This window comes from Coffea arabica, chromosome 1e (genome assembly GCF_036785885.1).
Source record: "Coffea arabica cultivar ET-39 chromosome 1e, Coffea Arabica ET-39 HiFi, whole genome shotgun sequence".
Taxonomy (NCBI): Eukaryota; Viridiplantae; Streptophyta; class Magnoliopsida; order Gentianales; family Rubiaceae; genus Coffea; species Coffea arabica.
Window position 1 is genome coordinate 51,202,113 of NC_092311.1, and position 24,432 is coordinate 51,226,544.

Genomic DNA, 24,432 nt, shown 5'->3' on the forward strand with positions numbered 1-24,432 from the left:
AATTTGAGCAAATAATCAAGTACTAAAATATCAACACATCACCAAATTATTATTCATTGTAACTTCATAATTGAAACTCATAAAAATAATTAAACAAAGGTTATTTGAATACAATCTAATATGATAAAACAAATATAACAAAAATAATCAAGTTTTCACTTTTGATACAAATACAATTACTAAATTATTATTGTATTTTTTTTAGGAAAAAGTGTGTTATTGTATTAAGTGTAGTGAGGAATTTAACATGAATGTATTAATAAATTTAGTATAAATAATTAATAATTTTTATTAATAGACATGTATAATTAGTAGTATAATTGATAATATCATTATATATATAATTATGTACATATATATATATATTTCCAAACGGGTGGCTCCCCCGCCCCGCGGGTGCCCGCACCGTTGCTATCCCTAGGCATTAGCGGTTGATCATTAGGTCAAATGGTACTGCCACCTATTTTTGTGTCACTCCTACTCCTAGGGCTTCGGGCAGCCTCGAATTGCTTGGCCTGATCTTCATTTGCTGAATTTGATTTTGTAAATTTGTTTTTTGTTTTTGGTTGTGAAATCTGTAAAGTCTGTATTTTCTTTCTTTTCTGTTCCTTTTTTTATTAAAAAAAAAAATTCACAAGCTGGAAGTACACACACATGTTGGTCTTCAGACAAAAGACCGAAGTATTGTCCCCTCCATCACATTCACACAAACAACCAACACGGAATGCAAGTAACCTTCGTGAATCCTAATGTCCAGGAACGTCTAAATCTGCGCTGCCCGACAATTTCGTGATGAAGGGACGATTTTCCACGAGAACAAGAACAATTGCAGCCAGCTTTCTTATCACTATATTCACGGGAAGAAAATATGCTTTGTTATTCTTATCACTAATTTCCTTAATAACTTTCTAGATGAAATTAATGAACCGGATCATTTCCTTTTCTGTCGGACAAGCCTAAGTTGCTGCAGCTTAATGACACCAAACCATTTCAAGCCCAGAAGATAGACATAAGGAAAGCGACTGCTCACGTCACGTGCCCCTAAAGAGCAACAATTTTTAAAAAAAAATTTACCATTGATGAAATACAATTAATATGAATGACTCAACGAGGACTCGAAGGGCACGGGCACAGAGTTCGGAAGAAGCGACGCGGAGTGGAGCGCGTGACTGATGTTCACTACCCGTGGCCAGGAATAATAGTTGCATCCACGTGACTCCCTACGACCCAAGTCACCTCTTCTTCTACTATTTCCTTTCTTTTGTCTCCTCTTACGTGGCACTAAACTATTCGCCCAACGCCCAACCGCAAAATCCGCACTCCACACTTTAAAGCATCCGCACCCCTGACCCCACCCCAAAACCTTCCTTCCCATTCCATTTCTTCATCGGTTCTTCTCCATGCTTGCTTTAGTTATCAGTTTTCCCATCTCACCGTCAGAATTTATAAACCTCAACCAAAAAAAAATACACGGTGTTTTCTCTCTATGGCGTCTTCTTTCGCAAAGCCTCTGCTAATTCTGTCAGCTTTACTGCTTTCCCTCCTAATCTCACCTTCACAATCAGCAACCTGTTCCTCACAGACACTCTCCAATAACAAATTATACGCCCACTGCAACGATTTGCCTTCTCTGGATTCTTACCTCCATTATTCCTATGATCCCGTCCAGTCCACTTTATCCGTGGCCTTCATCGCTCCTCCCGCTAAACCCAACGGTTGGATTGCATGGGCTATTAATCCCACCGGCTCCGGCATGCTTGGGGCCCAATCCTTAATCGCATTCAGAAACTCCGCCGGTCAAATGACCGTTAAGACCTATAACATAACCTCCTACGCGCCCCCAATTAAGGAGTCTAAGGTCTGGTTTTCCGTGAAGGACGCCACAGCGGAGTACTCCGGCAATGTTATCCGGCTGTTTGCCACGCTGGTCTTGCCGGAGAAGGCAAACACGTCTTTGAATCATGTGTGGCAGGTGGGCGCGTCGGTTACCAACGGCGTTCCGGATAAGCATGATTTCTCGCCGGCAAATTTGAATGCCAAGGGAAGCTTGGATTTGCTGAGCGGGCAGAGTAGTAGCGGTGGCTCTTCTTCCTCTTCAGATTCGAGGGTCAAAAGGAAAAATGTAAGCTTTTTCCGTTGTTTCAATACAATACAATTGTGAAAGGACGTTTTGATCCATAGTCAATTGAATTTTTCTGGATTTTTCATTTGTAACGTAATTCTCAGTTGCGTTGGCTTAAAGCTAAAGGGTTTGCGGGACTGATGCAGGGGAGCTAAAAGCGACGAAATGTAGACAATTTTTAGTCGTAAGAAGATAGCATCTGCGGTTTTAAAGAAAATAACAACATTGACAAAATATGAAAATATTGGAGAAAGAAGTCTGCTTTCTTGTGGGATCTAAGATGGTTTATTATTGCCATTATTGGGAGGATCTTTTCAGGAATAGTAAAATTCTAGAACTGGGATTGATGCTGGTTAGCTGAATTTGTCCGCTTATTATTGAAATCAGCTGCCAAATTTTCCGTTGTAGTTTGTCTAGCATTTTGCAATCGTTCTTATTGTTGCATTTTATGCTATAATAAAAAGGTTGAGATTTTTGGAACTTTTTAACATGAATAATGATGGTACAAGAGCATTAGTTCATGCCTTTATGATATACTATAATATATAAACTAAAGTTGGTAAAATTTGTTGCAGATTCATGGAATCCTGAATGTTGTCAGTTGGGGACTATTGTTTCCTATCGGTATCATCATAGCAAGGTACTTGAGAACATTTCCTTCTGCAGACCCCCTGTGGTTTTATCTTCATGCTTCTTGCCAGTTATCAGCCTATGTGATTGGGGTTGCCGGTTGGGGCACCGGTTTGAAGCTTGGAAGTGAATCTAAGGGTTTTCAGTACACTGGTCATCGGAATATTGGGATCGCACTCTTCGCGCTTGCCACAGTGCAGGTAATAATACATGATGGATTGTGTTAGTTTTGGTGCATTGACTTAATTTTCTGTCTCTAGTTCGATTGAATTATAAAACCTGCAATTTCAGTCCTCTTTGGTATATCTCTGCCAATTTATTCAGAATTGGAAATAGTGATAAGCTTAATCGCCTCATCTGCTTGTACCCTTCATCTCCCTCGGACTGACATCTGATATTTTCTTCGTTCCATGTTCATGTTGGTGCTCCTCCTTTGGTTTTTGTTACGCTAGATATTCGCATTATTCCTGAGGCCTCAAAAGGACCACAAGTACCGCTTCTACTGGAATATTTATCACCACGGACTTGGCTATGCAATCCTCGTGCTCAGCATCGTGAACGTCTTTAAAGGCATAGATATTCTAAATCCTGCGAAGAAGTGGAAACATGCATACATCACCGTGCTCATTGCGTTGGCGGTGATCGCTGTGTTGTTGGAAGCAATCACTTGGGTGGTGGTCATGCGGAGGAAATCAAACAAGTCCACAAAACCATACGACGGTTTCAGCGACGGGCAGGGGAGGCAGCTACCTCTATCCTCCTAAATATCTGGCCACAACATTTTCAGAAGTGGTTCTGATAATCATCATCGCTAGTCCTCCTCGTGAGATGAGGCAAAATTTTCATCTGTCGGAGACTTCTGATCGGTGTCCCTTTTTCACCTGATGTACATTTGCTTGAACCGTACAAGTACTAGCATAGTATATATATAGTAAGTATTAGTACAACATGAATGATTGCAGGTGAACGCGGAGTCCCCTCCCCTAGTTGTAATATTATTGAGTCCCCTAGTCTGTCTCCTCCCCTTGTGAGAGTTCTTGGGGTGCATGATAATGCCATTTTCGCGTCCGCAGCGAATTGGATCCGCTGCATGCAACATATATGATTTCCATGAAAACAGACGTACGCCATCTTTGCGGCTGCAACGCTTATACCATGTTTTATATGATTGGGTTGCTACATTAAACAAGTTGATGATTGTTCTTTGCTGGCGGCATGTAAAGCGTGACTGATTCGTTTTCGCACCAATCCACCGGTGAGTAAACCTTCAAGTGGTCGGAAAGCTGTGCGTGCCCTGATCTGCACTGCACACTTCTCTAGCACTAAAGTAATCCATGATCGTTTGTCCACTTTTACTTTGGATAATCCTGAACTTTACCCACCCCAGCCCCATGAAAGTCCTTTTCACTTTGGAAGCCTTTGAGACATTGACGGACCACCGCCCCCGCCCCCCATCCCCCACCGTCTTTTTTCGCGTTTGAGCTTTCACCGTCCTTGTTCTATATATGCATATCTATGGTGGAAGTTGTAAGAGCAAGGAGAATCAAATCTGCTCCTTCCATTTCGAATGAAATTCCGATCCCTATGAAATTCCTTATCTAAGTGGAATACGCGTTTTCAAAAGCAGAAAGCTTTACGAGAAAGAAAAAGAAATTTTCAGTTTGAAGTGATGTTTTAACTGCTAAGACTTTTGGTTTTAACCTGAACAAAAAGATAGGGAAAGAAATCAGCGCCCCCCGGTCTATCCCCTAATTCCCTTTATTGGATTTTTACCCCGCATCCGTTTCTTTTTCTTTTTTTTTTTAAAAAAAAATTTCCTCCAGATTTTCTTCTTTCAGACAGTAGCTTTTTCTCTAAATTTTTTTATTTATAAGTAGAAGATTATGAATTTACAATCTCTCACATTTTATCATCCAATTCAATCATTCTCCTTTAACTTGAACTAGACCAGGACGGTAGTTTGCAGAAGTTATTAACTTATCAAAAGCCAATAATAAAAAAAGGGAGTCCTTTAGAAATCAAAGTTCAAACTAGGGGAAAAACAGAAAAAAAAATTTATATCATACTGAATAATTTCACGATAAACTTGGGTGGGACCAGAAAGAAATTATATCAGAAAAAGGAAAGAAAACGGAGTAGTTTAGAGACAGATGTCTATTTCCAAGGTCATAGATGTATATAAAACTAGTTTTAATATGTTATTTATATCGATTGAGATTTTAAATCATCAAAAAATTATAAACAAATTAAGGTGTGAAAATATCTTAAAAAGTCGGAATAAAATAGTTGCACGTAACTCTCACAATCACAAAACGTCTGTCATCTTCATACTTTTTTTAAGGAAAAAAAAAAAGAAGAGGAAAATAGCAATGTTTTTAAACTCGGACCGGTCAGTGAACCGGAGAGGTGGCCGGTTCGCGGTTCGATCGGTCCGACCGGGCCAACCGGCCGGTTCAAAGGTTCACTGTTTTTTTTTTTTTTTTTTTTTTTTAAGTACTAAGCAGGTTTCATTCTACACTTGAACTTTATCAACATAACTTAATTTAAGTTATGATAATAATAAATTTTCTAAAAGTTATACACAAAACATGGAATGATAAATATAATTAAAATATCATAATTCACCACAAGTTTTCATAAATTCATTATAAACATAAATAGATACAATCCAAATGTGCACCAATTATCACAAATAAAAACACAAAAAATAAATAAATTAAATATTGAAATTCTTTTACAACCCTTAAAAAAATCCATAAAAGAGTTCAAATTAATACAAACTATTTGAATAGCAAACTTTTATCAGTGGCATGATAAGCAACCACACCACCTTCACAATTTCATCAACTTAAGCTGAAAAAGTTAAAATTTTATTATAAAAATATAAATCTAATTGCTCAAACTAAAAAAAACTAAAAATTTTTGAAAAAACAAATATACAGTTAAACACATAAAAAATTAATTGCTACTAAACATTACTAATTAACATGTTATATTAAATTCAATGATCCTATACCATTAATTATTTTAAATTCAATTATCAATAGCTTCGATTATGTGCCAACTACCATATTTTTGACCAACCCAATGTTATTATTTGTAATTCCTACCCAATTCATACACGGATGTGCACTACTTTTGCAAAAATTTCATCCTTAATTAATCGAATAAAAATAAAACAAAAATGAGGGAAACATATGAAAATTGAGGGGAAAAAGAAGAAAATGCAAAAAATCAACTAAAGATAATAATATAGAAAAAAACCTTGAAAAGAAAAAAATTAAACTTACTAAAATGTTGGAAAACAAGAAAAGTTGAAATTTTCAACTTGTTTACAATCTGCTAAAGATAATAACCTGATAATAATGGTGAAGACTTGAGAAAATCTTGTTGTGGATATTTGGGTTAAAAATGGTTAAGAAGAAAAAATTGAAAAAAAAAATAAGAGAAGAACTTGATGTTTTAATATATTTTTTAGTCAAGTAGAATTCTCAACAAACTTAAGTACAGTCTAGCGGTAAGATTGTCATATTTAAACTTGGAGACCCAGGTTCGAATCTTAGCTACACCATTCTTGATATTTTGTTGAAGAATTTAAAAAACCGCCGGTTCACGGTTCTTAACGGTTCGCACGGTTCGTCCGGTTCATCCGGGTTTCAACGGTTCTCCATGAACTTCCGGCTTTAACATTAGACCGGACCGGTGACATGGCCGGTTCGCGGTCCAACCGGTCGAACTGGCCGGTCCGGTCCGGTTCTGAAAACATTGGAAAATAGGGCTGAATCAAATTCCTTTTGTGAACTCTGTACGCGTCTAACCATAAAGGATCCTCTCATTATTGTCATATGTCATGATGATGCCGGAATGACCAAATATACAATTACTACTACAGGGGATCCCATAAACTAGGCGTAGAGGTAGACTGCCTCAGTCTAAGTAGTAGTATTACTTCACTTGGGATCCTCGGTGACATGTTTTCTATGCCAATTCAATGCCACCTATAGTATTGCGCCAAGTATCCTATTATTATTTACATTTGGCATAGAAAACATGTCACCGAGGATCTCAAGTGGTATTACTAACGTGTGACTTCATCACGCCATCACTTTTCAAACTAAGACTTCTAATGTTTTTTTTTTTTTTTTTTAAAACTAAAATTCGGGGTCTTATCAATTAATTACACAAGCCGGGACGACGGACCACATCATGCTTTACCAACCCAGACGACACCTCTTCGTTTGTTTGTGCCGCCCAATTCTCATGTTTTACTTGCTACTTACCAGTAGCATATGTTTTTAACTTAATTATTATTCAACCTGATACTGTGATGCTTGCTTCTTATTCAACCTCATAAGAAGCAAGGCCCCACAAGGCTTCTGATTGGTATCGAATGCCTCCTTTTCTAATTTTTTTTTTTTTTTTTTTGTCAAAACCTCCTTTTCTAATTGCTTTCCTGCTTCTATGACTATTAGTACAGGATGCAGATGCTATAATGCTTACAAAAACATATACTACCAGTAAACTTTTAATTGCCAAATTGCCAACTGAACTTGATTTGATTAGCTAAGCTTCTCGTAGACTAGGATTATACCATAATCAAATTTTACTTCATAACTAAAAAGGAAAAGAGTTCTCCTTTCTTTTCGTTTTCTTGTAAAGACCCATGGTTTCTATGAGCTCTTCTAGTTCATTTTACTCTTTATGCTATTGGTAGGCTCACCTCATGGGATCACCACCTTGTCATTCTACTTTTGGATGTCATTTTAGACGTACATTATATCTAAACAGGAATTATGTTATTTCACTCGTAGGTCATCAGTCTCTGTGACTATGGCTTTGAAAGGAACGTATAACACAATCATTTCCTGGTACAGTGAACATAAAATTTGTTACAATCCGACAGCTTGAAGGTGCTGGGATTCCCAGTTTTCAGCTGGCCAGTAACTTGCTAAGGCCGCTCCGTGGCCAGATCAGAGGGTTGGCTTTCAAGTTTCAACTGTTTTTGTACTAGATATGGGGCATACATCACACATGTAATGAGTTAAACCTATGTTTTCAGACTCGGACCGGGTATCGACTCGGTCGTCCTCAGGGGTCAGGGGTCAATGGGTTCGATCGGGGTTGAATCAGATGACGTCATAAAGAAAAATTATTTAAAAATTAAAATATTGTATGTAAAATACTTAAGAACATGTTAATATTAATACATATATATTCATATATATTTGATGATTCAAATATATTTAATAAAAAAATACAAAAAAATTAGAATAATCAAGTAGCAATTTATATTATTCAATGAACATTAGCAAGTTTATAGTTAAAATTATGAATTTGATTGAAAAATAACACCAAACTTTAGGACCACATTTATAAAGTATGAAATATTTGAGATATATTAATAATTTTTAACAACTTAGGAGCCAAAACAAAATATTCAAATTGCTTTGACCTTTCAAAAAAAAATTGGGAATTTCGCCATTTTCGTCCCTGAACTTTTACACTAAAATCAATTTCGTCCTTTATGATTTTTTTTAGCCAATTTAGTCCTTCGACTATTTTGAAGTCTCTAATGTAGGACTTTTGCGGCGGCGACACCATATTTTACATATTCCGTACAACCGATGATGGGTATATCTGTCTTTTTAAATTAAATTCTTCAATTTAGACGGACTTTGACCATAGTTCTTCTTCTTCGATGAATTTCACTGAAAATTTCATCTGGATTTATTAGAAACTTGCCCAAACTCTCTCTCACACACTCAAATCAAAGAAACAAAATCCATGAGAAAAACATAGAAAACCAAGAACCAAAAGGAAAAATGAAACAAAATTTGAAGGAGAAATCTCTCTCATACACATTTTTAAATATACTCACCGGTAAACTCATTTTGTTTGGTTCTGATTCTTCGATCCTCCATTCATGGTTGCTAGCAAAGACACCACCAATTGTCACTACCGACCCACTTTCATCCGTCAACTCTCTCATGACTAGTCATCATTCATTTTTCACCTTGAGTTTCATATGGACTCATAAGAATCTCTCCAAAATCCTTGCAGAATCTTAGTTGTAGAGTTGTATACTCCATTTTCTTCCCAAGAAAAGAAGAAAAGAACCAAAAACAGAAAACCAACAAAAGCATTAAGGGAATCCGAGGAGCAAGGGGAGCTCGCTGCCGCCATCACCATTGCCGGAGTTGCTATCTTCTTGCTAGAACCACCACTACTTACAGATCATCATGAAGAAAGTACTGTGCAGTTTCCATAATTCTTTTTTTGTTTTAATCTCTAGGTTGAGATGATTTTTTTGGCTGTTGAAATTACTATCTTCTTCCCGTATGCTTTGTTTTGTAGATGAATGAAATTGAACAATGATACTTGCTGCAATTTTGTTGTTTCTTTTTCACCTTTTCTGTCTGAACGAAGCTTGACAAGATATTTGTCGACTTAGCCATAGTCAAATTTCATACGAAATATTCAATTTTTGTGACGACCTTAATCTGTTTGACAAAATGCCCAAACGAAATGAGTTTGTAAGTAGACTTGAGAGTATGTTTGAGAGCCATTTCTCCTTTAAGACGTGCGGCGTGCCTCAACCCGATTCCCACCGCTATACCAAAATAATCAAGCACCCTTTGTTAAAAGATGAGACCGCCCCTGGTTTCCGGTTCCTCCGATTGTTTTTCATTTTGCCATAGTAACCCCTCTGGGCTCTGAGAACTGAGACCATCCAGCCAACCACGTATATATATATATATATATACACACACACACACACACTTGTCCTCCCACGTTCATTCACCGGTCACCACCCATTCCAAAAGAAAGGCCGAGACCTGCTCCTCAAGGCAAAAAAAATTCCCTTCCTTATCGAACCCACCAAAAAAAAAAAAAAGAGCAAAGGTAAATATAATAATAGCTCCACGGATTGGAATTCCATCTTTTCTCCCCAAATTTCTGGAACTTTCTCATTTTTTCCTTCCGCTACTTTTTACTTGCACCTACAACCGACATCTTAGATGTCGCCGTCCTCGTCTCACCGTCGAAAAAACATGAACTACTAAGATCGGAGCATTGGACACGTGTAAGCCACTCGGCAATGACGTCGGTTGTCTCCCCACCAATGGCGCTGTTACCATCCATCAATCTCCCATTCCTTTCAACTCTGCTGACTCCACTCTCGGACGCCACCTTGCTCGCCGTCTCGTCCAGGTCGGCGTAAATGATGTCTTCTGCTTGAGAGTATGTTTGCTTCACTTTCTTTATGGTTCTTGATTTTTTGTTTTTTTATTGTGAAATTTATTTCATGATTTGAGTGTGTCAGAGAGTTTGTGCGAATTTCTGGTGAATGGGATGAGATTTCTATCGGAGAAGAAGAACTATGGTCAAAGTCCGTCTAAATTGAAGAATTTAATTTAAAAAGACATATATACCCATCACCGATTGTACGGAATAAGTAAAATATGGTGTCGCCGCGCAAAAGTCCTACATTAGAGACTTCAAAATAGTCGAAGGACTAAATTGGCTAAAAAAAATCATAAAGGATGAAATTGGTTTTAGTGTAAAAATTTAGGGACGAAAATGACGAAATTCCCTAATTTGGGCGGCAGGACTTAGTGGCTGAGGTCTCCAACTCTATTGCACATGTCATGTCAAATCCTGCTTCAATTAAGAAGGCCCCATTATATCTTTCCATCGGGCCCACCAAGATCCCACCGCTGGTTTGTAAGAAAGAAGAGCAAAAAAGAGAAGGCTTTGTATCAAACCGGTTCATCCGGTTTGTCGGTCAAACCCGGTCAAATTCGATTTTTGATCGGGTTTGACCGAGTTTTAAACATCCGAATTTTTAGAGCAATGCGGACCAGACACTTGGCCGATTTTCGGTTCGACCGGCCGGCCCGATCCGAGTTTAAAAACACAGGGTTAAACTGAGGTATAGAGAAGATGCAATTTCTTGTGTCTATCAGTTTCAGTCAGTCTTTTGGAGTTGGCAGTATTTAGCTTTGCATTCAATCATAGCTTGCGCTGCTAAGCTAATTATGGCTTGTTTTCCTGCCAATAGACGGAGTCGAGATTTTAATGTCGCGAACTAGCATTTGTACTTGTACTGGGCTGTGGAACTAACGCTTGGTCTAACGCAGGCCATTGCCAAGGATTTTGTGGAGAGGATTAATTTGCAAACTCATATTAATATCCTATTTTAGGTTAGATTTTTGTATCAATAGAACTCCGGTGTGCGGGTATTGTGAAGAAAAAGCATATAGTTGCTTGCATTTATATATTTAGTTGCAAATATCAATACCCTTATTTAGGGTGCGTCTGATACATTTCAATGTATATCATATTAAGTGATAAGTAAATAGTTTATCAATTATTTTTTAAAACAAATTTTGTCTGATGTTCTACTTTTTGTTATCAAACACATATAAACATATTAATATCTGTACTCATTATACTAAATTAAATTATCAAACAGAACCTTAGTGTACTTTGTTATGATTATATCCTAACTTATTCATTAATTGTTTGAATTCTTGGCTTGAATGGTGTAACTTTCTATAATATTGTTATTTCAATTAATGTAAAGGTGTAGTAATTAGTCACAAGGATATTTTAGAAAAGTACTAAACTAAATTTACTCTTTCAACAAAGTTAACTAATTTTTCTTAAATAGTGTATAACAAAAAAAAAAAGACTATCCAAATATGACATAAGGAGTAACATAATCATAGTTATTAAACCCGACCCGGAACTCAACCTGAAGAGATGACCTAGTCATCGGGTCACTGATTCAACCGTGGATTGTACAATAATTGTATTATATAATATAATATTATGTTTTAAATTATTAAAACAGTAAAATTTTTAAGTTGATGGTTTAATCCGTGGTTCAACTGATTTTTTTTTCGATTCACCGATTGAATCATTGACCGATCAACGAATTTGTTGCTTAACTAGTTTTAAATAACAACCCAATCCGATCTTATGGTCGGTTCAGTGGTTTGACCGATTCGACCATTAGACCGGGTCAGGCTTTATAACTACGAACATAATGACAATATTCACATAATAAGTATAAATAATACATCTACATATTTCGTGAATAATAAGAAAATAAAATGACAAACTCAAATTGACTTCATGATTTTCTTTCAATCAAAAGAATGAAACAAATAAGAACTTCTAAATTAACTAAACGATATTTCATTTTTGGCCCCTATGCACCACCTAGTGTATCGTCACTAATTTAAATTGCACGGAACACGAACTCGTTCCGTTTGCTCCCAGGCATCTTCAACGAACGACAAAAAATGAAGCGTGTTATTTCAAATTTCACATTATATACTAGTTGAATGTAAGGCCTTCATGTGTTATTTTGCACAAGAGACACTACTTTAAGCTGAAACAATTCAAAATAACTTAGCCCGAGTGGTTGAAATGGTGCTGCCGTGATGATGATGATGATTACCATACCGAAATTTGTCACTTCACTTGCTAAGTGGTGGCCGGTGGGTAAAAGATGGGTCTATCACTCCATCGTTCCGTCAGGTGTCGTGGAGGAAATTTATGTGATATGCATGCGCTGGTCCAGTCGTCTTAGATTCACTTCTATTTTGTGGCATCCTTCAACATTTGTCGTCCGATTGATAGAGAAATGCAGATATTTTTTTCCGTTCTTATCTCCAAAAATTCGCCCATGTTAATCCTAATTCCTAGGTTACTGGTATCGTTTGATAATATAGTTCGGAGATGGGTCGAGGAACGCAACACCGCACATGGATGACGCGCAAAATTCCTCCCTGAGATATAACTCATTTAGGTGCGGGTTTCTGGGCAGTGAAGATTCACGGTTACGGCCCTCGCTGGTTGAGACTTCAGAGTTTTCATATACTACAAATCATTTGAAGCTTCGACGTCCAACCGCACAGTTTCTAAGTCAACAATTCACAATCCACTTGGGATTATACATCAGTCCGAAGAAGTATGACCTACTCAATTTCAAATACAGAACACTGGAAGTCAATGAATAAGTTTGATATCAACGGTATTAGTAATTAAAAATCTTTTAATGCTCCTGGTTCTGCGGGTCTTTGACTTGAGGATTGGAAGCATAAGATTGCATCCATCAACGTAATTGCCCCATAATTTAGTTCTTGTACTTGACCATGCTCACTTGAAACGCGGCATTAGCAGTGCTTTGTCCCGTGACACGCGTTACATTGCTCTCTCCCCTAAGGATTCAAAATTCCTCGCTCGTTTTCCCTTACCAAGAAAAGATTAAAATCTTCGAAGCGGGGGGAGATTAAATTACGAGTCACGGGGCTACGGCCATTGATGCACATGGGCATTTGGGATTTGGGATTTGGATTAGCCCAAAAGGCAACGGTTGTGTCTCATTAGTATTTAGTGTGTTTTCTACTCCATTAAAGGGAGAGCTACTACGCTTCCATTCTCCTTTTTTTTTTTTTTGTTAATATAGGATATTTTGATTTACGTTAGACTAATCCCCTACAGTTGTACAGAGTCCGTCCAAGATGTAATCACAGTATGTTATCAGCTGGAGTCGATTTGGTGACCTCGAATAACTATCTGAAAGTGGTTATCATGCGGGTTGCTGGCTGGGACACTGCGCTCTATTCAACTCAGGCTAACTTAACAATATGCCCCCGAGGCTGAAGCCGGTTGAATCGTGCTAATGTTTTGTTTGGACAGCTGATTATTTTTTCAAATATATTTGCTTACATCATCGTTACAATTTTCAATACACCTTTTTATCTTCTCAATTACCTTTTTATCTCACATACATCACATCACAAAAAGTGCTACAGTACAAATATCTCAAATAATTACAATCCAAACAAACCTGAGTTTAGGTGAAAAGCAGGACCCAGTTAAGCAGAAGTCCCAACTTGTCTAATTGCTATTGCTAGAAGCGTGATTGCAAATTAAGGTCGTACCACTAACAATCAATTGCAGATGCAGAGACCCCCTATTAGGAATCCTAAGATTATTATAACAAAAATAGAGATTAACTAACCGTGCGTTTGTAGCAAATCCTTAGAAACTCATAAGTGGGAAAAAAAAAAATTCCCACTCATATTTTTGAAGTGCTAGGGCCCTAAAGTACGTACCATGGCATCGAAAGGGCCAAAAGATGCAAGTATCCACCCTGGTATGCCATCATTGTTTCATTAGAGAATCTGCTGCATGACCAATGGGAAACAAAATTCCACTAACAAAAGGGTGCAAATGATTAGAACTGTAATTCTTTGTACCTTTATGGCTCTTCACAAGCCCTGCAATGCATCGAGTTCTAATTTATTCATTTACTTGTCGTCATTAAAAAGAATTACAGTAACTTGTCTTATGGTCGAACTTATACCTATGACTTTTATTTGCAGGAATTCTTAAACTGTCACAATTATACAGTACAAGGACTAAAAGGCAGATCAACAGGAATTTTCTACCACCAAACACACGTGAACATAATTGTTGTCAAAAAACTCATGGATTAAAAAGGAGCTTCTTATTTACTTTTTGGGTCAAGCATCCAAATCTACCATAAAAACGATACAACGTTTTAAAATTGGAGCACTATGAATAAAAAAGTTGCAAATTTTAGCTAGAAAACAAGAGAGAAAGAAAGAAATCACTCCCTGTATTCATATACCCTGAATTTAGGAATAAGAATCTCTCTTTTTTTTTTTTGTCCACCTAATCACTCTAATGATCCGTGCAGGCCATTTGTATTACCGTGTCGAAAAACATCCCGTAATTTTAAAATCAAAAACCCAAAACTAAAATCCCCCAAACCAACAAAAACCCGTAGAAACTCCAGAACCCCTTATTCCAAGTCCTTCCACAACCTGCATTATCTCTCCCACTTTGACGGGTCCCATTACCACTGGGCCCACTCGCACCGGGACTCGGGCTAGGAGCCGGACTAATTTCCCCGGCACCCTCAACCAACTGCAACGTGCCCTTAGCATTCAAATTCTCCGGCTTGAACTCGTGCTTTTCGGGCCCTGCCTTCCCCGACGGCCCCACCTGCCAAACTTGGTTCACCGTTGTCAGACTCTCCGGCAATGCCAGCTTGGCAAAAATCCTTATAACCCCGCCAGAGAACTCAGCTTTCTTGTCCAAAACGTCGAACCAAACCTTCGACTCAACAACGGAACTATAGGAGCTAATATTGTAGGTTTTAACGACCATAGAGCCGTTAGCGGCTTTGTATGCTAACAGAGCTTGTGCACCGGCCATCCCTGTTGCCGTTGGGTTGATGGCCCAGGCGACCCAGCCGTCGGATTTAGGGGGTGGGGCGATGAAGGCTATTGAGAGAGTTTTGTTGGTGGACTCGTAGGTCCAATGGAGATACGCGTTGAGCGAGGGCAAGTCGGTGCAGTTCGTGTAGTGGGTGCTGCCGCCTGTGAAGTTCTGTGACGTACATTTAAGAGAATGAGCCGGCGAGATTAGGAGTGGTATAAGGAGGAGGAGTAAAGAGACGGGAAGACATTGCTGGAACAGAAACGAGGCCATGGCGACAATGAGGAGAAGGGAAGTCTAATGGTAATAGGGTTCAATACTTCAATGGAAGGGAGGCCTGAGTCAGAGTTATATAGGGCAGGCACGTTTGGGGGTATCAGTCCATTTATTGTTAGGAATAGGAGGGTGGTAATAGAGGAAATTACCTGGTGAAGATAGGATGGTAGAAAATAGTGATTTCACTATTTCAGTCAACGTTGTATTGTTGTAATGTTGTTTAAATTAGAGGCGAAAAAGTAGAAACAAACAAAAATATTGAATTGTTCGGAGGCTCGAAGGAAAAGAAAATAGTAAAAAAAAGAAAAGAAAAGAATGTCATGACTCATATGTTAATTGGGTGGTGAAAATAATTTTACTAAACATAACTCTCCCTTTCCTCCAATTTTTCTCCACTTTTGAAGTCTAGATGGATGGTCGTCAAAATGTGTGGTCTGTATTAATATTGTTATGAATGCACACATTCATATTTATTATATCTTTACATTTAAAAAGTTTCTAAATTATTAATATTATATCTTTACATTAAATGTGTGGTCTGTATTAATATTATTATGAATGCACACATTCATATTTATTATATCTTTACATTTAAAAGTTTCTAAATTAATAATATTTTTTGTTAAAAAATTTAATACCTGAAATCTCTCTTAATGAATATTCACTGGATATCCATTAACCAATATATCAGCAAGTAAGCTACAAGTCCACAAATACGAGCTTGCAAAAAAAAAAAAAAAAAAAAGGGTCGACAACTACGAGAAATAGCCCCTCCGACGGTCCGGGTGGGCTGGTCAAATTTAAGAAGTCCAACTTGCATGTTCACTTATGGTGGGAAGAGAAGATTTGATTTAAGACTCAGAATCTGGCTTTCACACTGCATTTCAATGGACCGACGGAGTGCGAATGGAGACACTTCGCGGGTAGGTAGACAAGCATTGACAACATTTTGGGTTTTTAGAGTTTAGGCTATAATAAATAATAATTGAGAGTGATTGGATAGTGAAATTATTTCAAATATTATAATGCAGTGTAAGCTTGTCAGAAACCCAATTGGTAAGTCAGCAATTTTCAGAACAGTGGATGAGGGGGAAAAAAAAGCAGCAATAATCAATTTGTCAAGGAGAGACAATTTGGATGCGTTTGGATTGAATTTTTCAAAGAAAATTATTACGTTTTTTATATACATATTTTTTAATCACTATTTTATTTTATATATATCAAATTGTTACAATAATTTTTGTATAAAAAAGTTCAAAAAAAATGCAATCCAAACAAACACGCACTCTTATTCCTTCATTGGGAGAAAAAAATGAGGAAACCCGAAATTGTTTTTGTTTAACGTTCCTAAATTTTTCATTCACGCTCTATTCGGGTTTGGGGTTATGGTTTCAACTTTCAAGGGGGCCAAAAAAAAAAAACACTTTCAAGAGAAGCTGACTGCTTACCGTCACTAAGTGTCTATTAGTATCACACGATTTGTCTTTTCTCTTGCTCTGCTGTTAAGTAGTAAGCACCAAACATCTAGGTGCTTTTACAATTTGTTTAGACAGAAGATTATTTTAAATTTTTTTTAGAATAATTACTCTAATAACTTTTGTAATATGATGTACATAAAAAAAATGATTGAGAAGAGAAAGAAATGAAGGAAATTAAACCAAACTATTTTAGTATTAGTTTCCTAATTCGTTTTGGTTTCTGATTTGTTTAGTTTCTATGTTAGATTAGGAAATCTCAAGTTAGCTTCTAATTAAGTTTTGGTTTATAATTGTATTTGTTTTATGAAATTTTAGAATCTATAAATACTGTCAGTCTAGTAAGTTATTACTTGAATAGTTGATTTGAGTTTTGAAATCACGTTTACTATGATTGAAAAGTATAATCTTAATTTTCCTATGATATCCGTATAGGATTGGAAAAAAAAAATGCATCTTCTCATTTAAAGATTTATCTTGATTTTGTCAATCCCCATAATTGAATGCAAAAAGAACGTTTTTCTTGTACCAACGGACCCCCACCACCCAATGCCTAAGTTTTGTGTCATGATTTCTTGAAATCTGTTGCACATTGAAAGCCAAACACAAAAATTGTGAGACACATTAATTCCACCGACATGCCAAGCAGAGACAGCCACAGCCTGCTCGTGTTGTGACTTGTGACTTTTCACCCCGGAACAAATCCTCCGCTGAAAATTACTCATCACACTGGAGGATGTCAAGTTCTCTCACGCCTGAGATACTTATGCATGATTTAGCTTCGATTTCGGAAACTACTACCAATGGCAGACGCTCCTTAATGCAAACACGTGCAGAAAGGAACATTCGATTTCACAGATTACCAGTGGAAAAAAAAGAAGAACAGGGAATGATTTTTGTTTCCTCTTCATCTCGTACCTAATTTTAACGAAGGTCGTCATGTCACAGTACTAATGCGGTGGACGAACCTTCGTCTCCCAATAATTGTTTGCAGGAGTTGGTCATCATGCACAAACTTTTTTCCCAAGGTCAGCAAAAGTTGCGAGGTTTCAACCGAAAGCACCAAATGTTTATTACATGTCCGGACGTGCGAAAGGAACAAATTGATTTTAGATGCTCAGTTGGTAGATGTCGTATTGTTATCAATCAATTAGTTTCTTTCCGGTTCAATAAACCGGACAAGCTATTAACATCAACACAATTATGAACAAGCTGGAGTAATATTTCCAAACCAAGTAGGATGCCCCTCTCGACTGATTCCGTAGTCTAGTAGTTATCAACAGATTATGTGATCGATTTTCGTGTGTTACCTCGTTGTGTATCATTGGGGCAAGGTTCTATACAATTTTAAGGGATTAGTCTGGTCGAAAAATTGAAATACACTTAAATGAAATGAAAAAAAAAAAAAAAACCAAGTAGAGAAGGAAGCAAATAAACAACTTCAATCAAGCTAGGAAAAATGCGCCCCCACGTGAATGGGCTGGTGGTTGGCGCCTCCTCCTCGGGACCGTTAGGTCCTGGGGTCGAACCTCCGCAGCAACATCAGTTCGCCGTGCATTTAACGTGCTAGGTCTGGTTGGGGCGCTGGGCCGGGCCGGAGTGGGGATTAGTCGGGCCGCCTTTACGGACTTGACCCGGACACCCCACTCCGTCGAAAAAAAAAAAAAAAAAAAAAAAATCAAGCTAGGAAAAATGCATTCATTGAATGTAATGTTTCTTCAAAAATTGCGTTTACGGAATGCATTTTTTTTTTCTCTCTAGATATTTATTCCTTAAAAGTTGCATTCACCGAATAAGATTATTTTAAAAATTTCAAATGTCTCACAATTTGAGAACTTTTTCCAAAAACTACCGCCCCTGGGAAATTTACTCTGGCACTGACAAGGGCCGTGCACGTCCAAGACATAGGCCCATGTGCTGCATCAAGTAAGTCTTGGAGACTATCTCAAAGGGCTACTCATGGACCTAAATTGCAGGCTCAATTTATCCAGAGTAGAGCTTGGGCCACAGAAGATCAGCCAGCCCAAATATGACATCCAGTAAAAGAGTAGAACTGCCTACACGTGTGAATCGAATGGGTCCAGATACAGTTCATTATCGTGCTACCGCAAGCACCCAATCCGTCCTCCTACATACAAATTGTTCAAAACCCTAAAGCTCACTTCTTACTCCTTACACTTCTTCACCGGAGAGTAGCTATCGCAGCTGCGTCGTGAATAGGTCGGACTTCTTCTCCTTCTTTGCCTTTTCCTTTTTAAGATGGAAAAGATATGTATTTTGTGTTTAAATCTGCATAAAACAGCTTATATAGGTTCTTTTCACCTATTCATACCTGTTTGGCTATTTAAAGCTTTTTTCTCTTTCTTTCGGCTTTTATAATATTTTTTTTCCTTAGTGAACATGCATTACTTTATAAGCATGTGATCCGAATATTTGAAGTTATGAGCTTTGAAAATGTTGTTTAGTTCAAGGATTTGACATCTTTTGTTCGAAATTTATCTTTTCATGAAGAACTTTATTCGAAATTGTGATTGCAGTTACTTGTACTCTTTAATTTTCAATTTGGATTGTATATTTTTAAGGGTGAATTTTTATTCTTCATGTTCATATTGTATCTCACTGGATTTCATGCTAATGGTATATTTCTTCTATCTTAGCTTCTGATTTGTGCTAAGTATAATGGGCTAGCGAATGAGCTTTGCAGGTAAAGTTGTAGTTGGATGTTTGAAATCTTTCTACAATTGGCCTTGTACTAGTTATTTATTATGTGAGTTAGGCCTAACTAGCATTTCTGTTGTGCTAATGAATCGAATTCCCAATACTAGGATTGGTGTTCCCGTTCAACTACTACTTCTATACCCAGTTGGCAAGCCAGATATTTGTCTTTGCTTTTGCTGTTTACCATAGTTTCGCTATGTGTTTATGCTAATTAAGTTTTCCTGTGCTGCATTATTTGACCTGTAGAAAAGATGGCTGTTCCCTTGCTGAGCAAGAAGATTGTGAAGAAGCGTGTCAAGAAGTTCAAGAGGCCCCAAAGTGATCGCAAAATCTCAGTGAAGGTTTTTTTTGTCCACTATCTATATTCTTTAGCCAATTCACTTACTTTTTACCTCTTTTAATTTTCTGCATGTGATGCATACTTGAAAAGCATAGTAACAATTCTGTTTGAAAATAGACTTCAGTGCCACTAGTAAAATGCTAAAAAATCCTTGCTCGTAGATATTAGTGCCATGGCATCCAGAGTTGGACATTTTGACATGACAAAATATTACAGCTTTCTTAGTTCACAATTTGCACATTCTTTTCAATTTTCCTTTTTGCATTTACTGTGGCAGATATTGCTTTTTTTTGGGGGGGGGGGTATGACTGTCTCTGATGGTGCTTTCTCTTTCTTGATTCAATTTTTTTTTTAATTGCATGCTTCATAGATGGACGGTAGATGGTAAATTAGTACATTATTATCATTTCAACTTCTTAATTGACTATTAAGCATGTAAAGAGATCGCATGAGGATGGAGTATGTGCTACATAGTCCAAAATAATGGTTCGCCTTTTTATTTTATTCTTTCTACGTTTTGCCAGTGGCTGTCCGTTTGCAGTATCCAAGGCAACATGCACAACTGAATGAGTCAAACTTACTTGTTCGGTTATTTTAGAGTTCTTTTTTTGGGCATATAGCAAAGCTACTAATGGCGTGCCTTTGTTTTCTCCAAATTTTAGATTCAGTGTAAACGTTTCTTAATGAATCAAATACCATCTAGCTATTTGTGCCAATATCTTGTACTTCATCTAATTTCTACTTTTGATATTTACTAAAACGGAAATTCCAAAAGTATGACGGTTTTCTTCAACGGAACTCTGTTTTCACATTTCATATGGTATAAGATAGATGTCTGGTTTTGAATTTGAACTGTAGTGTCACAGAATGTCCTGTGTTGTCTACATTTCATTCAGCACACATTTTGACCTCCTTATACAAAATTTCTTTTCTGAGTTAAAGGTGGCTCCAATCACCGAATCTTCTCTACCTGTTATTTCTTTCTCTGCAATTTCGATGAAACTTTACTGGTTATAAGTGCTGTGTAGCAGAATGTCATCTGTCTTTACTTTTGACCTGTTGTCAAGGTTTGTAAAATCGGGATTCTACGTAGGATCGATTTTAGTTTCACAGAATCGGATCGTAGGATCGTAAGATCCTACCAAAAGCTCCTAATTGCAATTAAAGGCTGCAATTCTTTGATAAATTACAAATATACCACAAATATTTTCATTTACTTGCAAAATGGAGCTTCGTATTTCACAAATTTACAAAAAATTGTAGGATCGTACGATCCTAAACGATCCTACCGATCCTGCTACGATCCTACGCGATCCTACATAGATTAATATGATTTGCGACTCTGAATACGATCCGGATCGATTTTGGTTATCCGGATCGTAGGATCGTACGATCCTACGATCCGGATCGTGATTTTGACAACTATGCCTGTTACGATCCTACGATCCGGATCGTGATTTTGACAACTATGCCTGTTGTTCGAGTCAAAGATGGCATCCTATATCAATCTTCTATCTGTTATTTCTTTCTGTACAATTTTAATGTAGTTTAGACATGTGAAGCTGATGCATTCACTCACATCATGTTTCCTACATGGCCCATCTGAACTCTTGTCCAGACAAACTGGCGCAGGCCCAAAGGTATTGATTCCCGTGTGAGGAGGAAGTTCAAAGGATGCACTCTAATGCCCAACATTGGTTATGGATCAGATAAGAAAACTCGCCACTATCTTCCTAATGGATTTAAAAAGTTTGTTGTGCATAATGTCCAAGAACTGGAGCTTTTGATGATGCATAACAGGTCAGTTATCATCTCTTGACATTTCCAGAATTTAATTTCATGACTTTTGAAACTAAAGAATGCTTTTGCTATTATGCTTTTTGTATCTATCGCTTTGCAATTTTGGGAACTTTACCTACACCGGCTAATAAAATGTCAGGACTTATTGTGCGGAGATAGCTCACAATGTATCAACTAAGAAACGGAAAGATATTGTTGAGCGTGCAGCACAGTTGGATGTTGTTGTGACCAACAAATTAGCCAGGCTGCGTAGCCAGGAGGACGAATGAGCTTTTCACAATATCTGCTGTCAGCTGTGGTAGGAAGCAAAACCTTTACTTTAGCTACTCTCAGAAGTTCGAGTGGAACATTTGCGGGGAATTTTGTTGAGCAGAACGTCTCTTTATGCTGGCTGAAGTTAGTCTTTCATTTATTACTCTGATTACATCTGCATTTGTCAGTATGTTACATTGCCTAGTTTTATCAATTTATCTTGGAAGTAATTGCGTATTCTGTTGCATGTTTATCTGATCTTTCCATTTGCTGAGTATGCGGTGAACCTATAATATATTTAAGTTTGGGGAGCTTCAATGTTTTGGGCGGCCAATTTCTGGGCAGTAAGTGGCCATGGGAACAGCGTGTATAACTTTGGTAATCTGTATTTTGTATTGATTCGCGACCAAACTGAAAACAAAATCTGCTAATGTGTACAAATCGGCCTTTATACGAACTTGGGTGCATTAACGCAACAGTAGCAAGCTGACAACAACGTGGGGTTCTAAAGATCGTCCACGCAACAATGAATTTCTTGCTAACATAAATTGACGGTTGGAGGTCGACTGTTGAAACATTACCGCCTTGGGCGCTCATTTTAGTATCAGAATTACCAGAGCAAAGTGCATTGGTCGGAAAGGCCCAAATAATTCACACAGAAATCTCAGCAGAAATGTGGATTGTACTGATTGACATGAATCGTGCACCATGGAGGCAAGGACTAGAATCCGTAAATATACAATATATGGAATCAATTCTCAATTCTTTTTAATCTGATTTTGGGTTTTGGAGACGCAACAGGAGAACTGGAATAGGCCAGCTTTTCAAAGTTATTACTTCGTAATGCCGGCATCTAATGTCTTCTGGTACCATTACTTAGATTATGCCTTGCCGGTCAAGATTAACAGACAAGCTAGTTGTAATGCTGTCCATTCCTTTCTCTGAATTTGGGTCTGCTGCTCAAAAATAATTTTGTCATCCATCTCAATAAATTTCTTCTTGTTATGACTGAACTGTTGAGGATCATAGAATGAATGTATGTAAAATGCATTAAATTCAAGACTATGTGAAAAAAAAAACGATCCAAAATATATCCCAGACAACAATAAACTATTTTTTCTTGGAAAGTTTAGCCGCAAAAGATAAATATTAAATGATACCTAAAAGGTTTGCCAAAAAAAAAAAAAATGATACCAAAAAGGTAGCATTCCACTTGACCTGTTGTCCATATCGAATTGAAAAAATAGGAAAAGGACAAATTTAGAGGTCCGTTCCTGTGTTTTATTTGGCTTTGGCCAGAAAAAAATCCTTTTCTTGTGGGGATGAGTTTTTGTTCCTTTGAAAGAAAATGAAATGTATGGTCAATTGACTTCGTTTGCGTTGTCGTGATGGTGATTTTGGTGTACTGAGATAGACCGGCACCATTTGAATCACCAAGAAATAAAAGATACGAATTTTTTTATGGATCATTCTTTTGTAAATTATCCTCCATCAACCCGTACCTTTTTTTTTTTTTTTTTTTTTGTAAATCATCCTCCATCAAGGGAAGCAGTACAAAGTTCTCTGTTCCCCCTCCAGTTTGCCATTTACCTTGAGGAAGATACTACGTGAATGGATCACTTTCCTGTGTAGCTTACCAAGGAGGCATACAATATTATGATTTTCTAAAAGTTACTAGGCATTTGTAATTATTTTTGTAATTATTACCTCTTCATATATCAAAGATGGCAATTGACCAAAAAAAAAAAATTACTTGCCGGCCACAAGGAACGAATTAACTCCTCCATCACGCGTTAGTGTGTTTGGATAGCTATTATTTGCCTCCAAATGATTTGCTTCCCATCACATTAATTTCCAACACAATTTTTTTATCTTTCGAAACATCTTTTTATCTCACATACATCATATCATAAAAAGTGTTATAATAATTATTCCAAATAATCTCCGATCCAAACACACAATAATTTTTGGCAACTATACTAATTTTTCCGGTAAGCAGATGAGAAGATACACAAGTTATCCGGAAGCATTTCGCACTCATATGGACTTCTAATCACACCCATGTTAAGGTCGTCAGACGACTCCCCATTCAAAACTAGCTGCGGGAATCGGGAGACCATGCTGTCTTGGCCATCACGCAAATTCCAAGCCTTGCGTAGCCAGGTTATTGGTTATGTTCTTTGTCTTTGACTGCCTGTATTGGCAAGGCCATTGTTTGACTAGTCCAAAAATGGTGACTGCCATTGTTTGCCGTAGGTGGAAGAGACCTTTTGTCGTCAGCTTTAACATCAAATCTCAGCTCCCAAGTGACAAATTATGCTTTGACCAACTTTACTTACAAAGCGCGCTGCATTGCTTTCTAATTAACCCTATTCCCTTCATCCCTTCTTAAAAATGGAGCTTTTCATTCCTCCGTCCGTTTGGATTGCAATTTTCCTCAGAAAAATTGTCACATTTTTTGTGAACATATTTTTCTGTCACCTTTTTATCTCATATATATCAAATCGCTACCGTAATTTTTCTACAAAAAATTCAGAAAAATGCAATCCAAACAG

At 37.3% G+C, this 24,432-nt stretch overlaps 3 protein-coding genes across 3 annotated transcripts; 2 read left to right on the plus strand and 1 right to left on the minus strand.

The window, feature by feature from the left end:
• The first annotated feature begins 1,353 nt into the window (after positions 1–1,353).
• Positions 1,354–3,903, plus strand: LOC113713251 (cytochrome b561 and DOMON domain-containing protein At3g25290-like). The gene is made up of 3 exons (XM_027236933.2): positions 1,354–2,122; positions 2,698–2,952; positions 3,205–3,903. The coding sequence occupies exons 1-3, from the start codon at positions 1,487–1,489 to the stop codon at positions 3,514–3,516; spliced, it is 1,203 nt and encodes a 400-aa protein (XP_027092734.1). The 5' UTR covers positions 1,354–1,486; the 3' UTR covers positions 3,517–3,903.
• Positions 3,904–14,260: 10,357 nt separating this feature from the next.
• On the minus strand, positions 14,261–15,387 carry LOC113713261 (cytochrome b561 and DOMON domain-containing protein At3g25290-like). Its single transcript, XM_027236944.2, has one exon. It carries the CDS (start codon positions 15,287–15,289, stop codon positions 14,537–14,539), a length of 753 nt encoding a protein of 250 aa, XP_027092745.1. The 5' UTR covers positions 15,290–15,387; the 3' UTR covers positions 14,261–14,536.
• Positions 15,388–18,847: 3,460 nt separating this feature from the next.
• Positions 18,848–22,114, plus strand: LOC113713270 (large ribosomal subunit protein eL32z). Its single transcript, XM_027236953.2, has 4 exons — positions 18,848–18,987; positions 19,732–19,826; positions 21,444–21,625; positions 21,765–22,114. Exons 2-4 carry the CDS (start codon positions 19,737–19,739, stop codon positions 21,892–21,894), a joined length of 402 nt encoding a protein of 133 aa, XP_027092754.1. The 5' UTR covers positions 18,848–18,987; positions 19,732–19,736; the 3' UTR covers positions 21,895–22,114.
• Positions 22,115–24,432: the final 2,318 nt, after the last annotated feature.

Bases quoted from the DNA above. Each gene is read 5' to 3' on its own strand.
- LOC113713261 (XM_027236944.2), bottom strand. From the start codon at position 15,289: ATGGCCTCGTTTCTGTTCCAGCAATGTCTTCCCGTCTCTTTACTCCTC.
- LOC113713251 (XM_027236933.2), top strand. From the start codon at position 1,487: ATGGCGTCTTCTTTCGCAAAGCCTCTGCTAATTCTGTCAGCTTTACTG. The intron at 2,123-2,697 runs GTAAGCTTTTTC...AATTTGTTGCAG, and splicing joins CGAGGGTCAAAAGGAAAAAT to ATTCATGGAATCCTGAATGT. The intron at 2,953-3,204 runs GTAATAATACAT...TTGTTACGCTAG, and splicing joins TCGCGCTTGCCACAGTGCAG to ATATTCGCATTATTCCTGAG.
- LOC113713270 (XM_027236953.2), top strand. From the start codon at position 19,737: ATGGCTGTTCCCTTGCTGAGCAAGAAGATTGTGAAGAAGCGTGTCAAG. The intron at 19,827-21,443 runs GTTTTTTTTGTC...ACTCTTGTCCAG, and splicing joins ATCGCAAAATCTCAGTGAAG to ACAAACTGGCGCAGGCCCAA. The intron at 21,626-21,764 runs GTCAGTTATCAT...ATAAAATGTCAG, and splicing joins CTTTTGATGATGCATAACAG to GACTTATTGTGCGGAGATAG.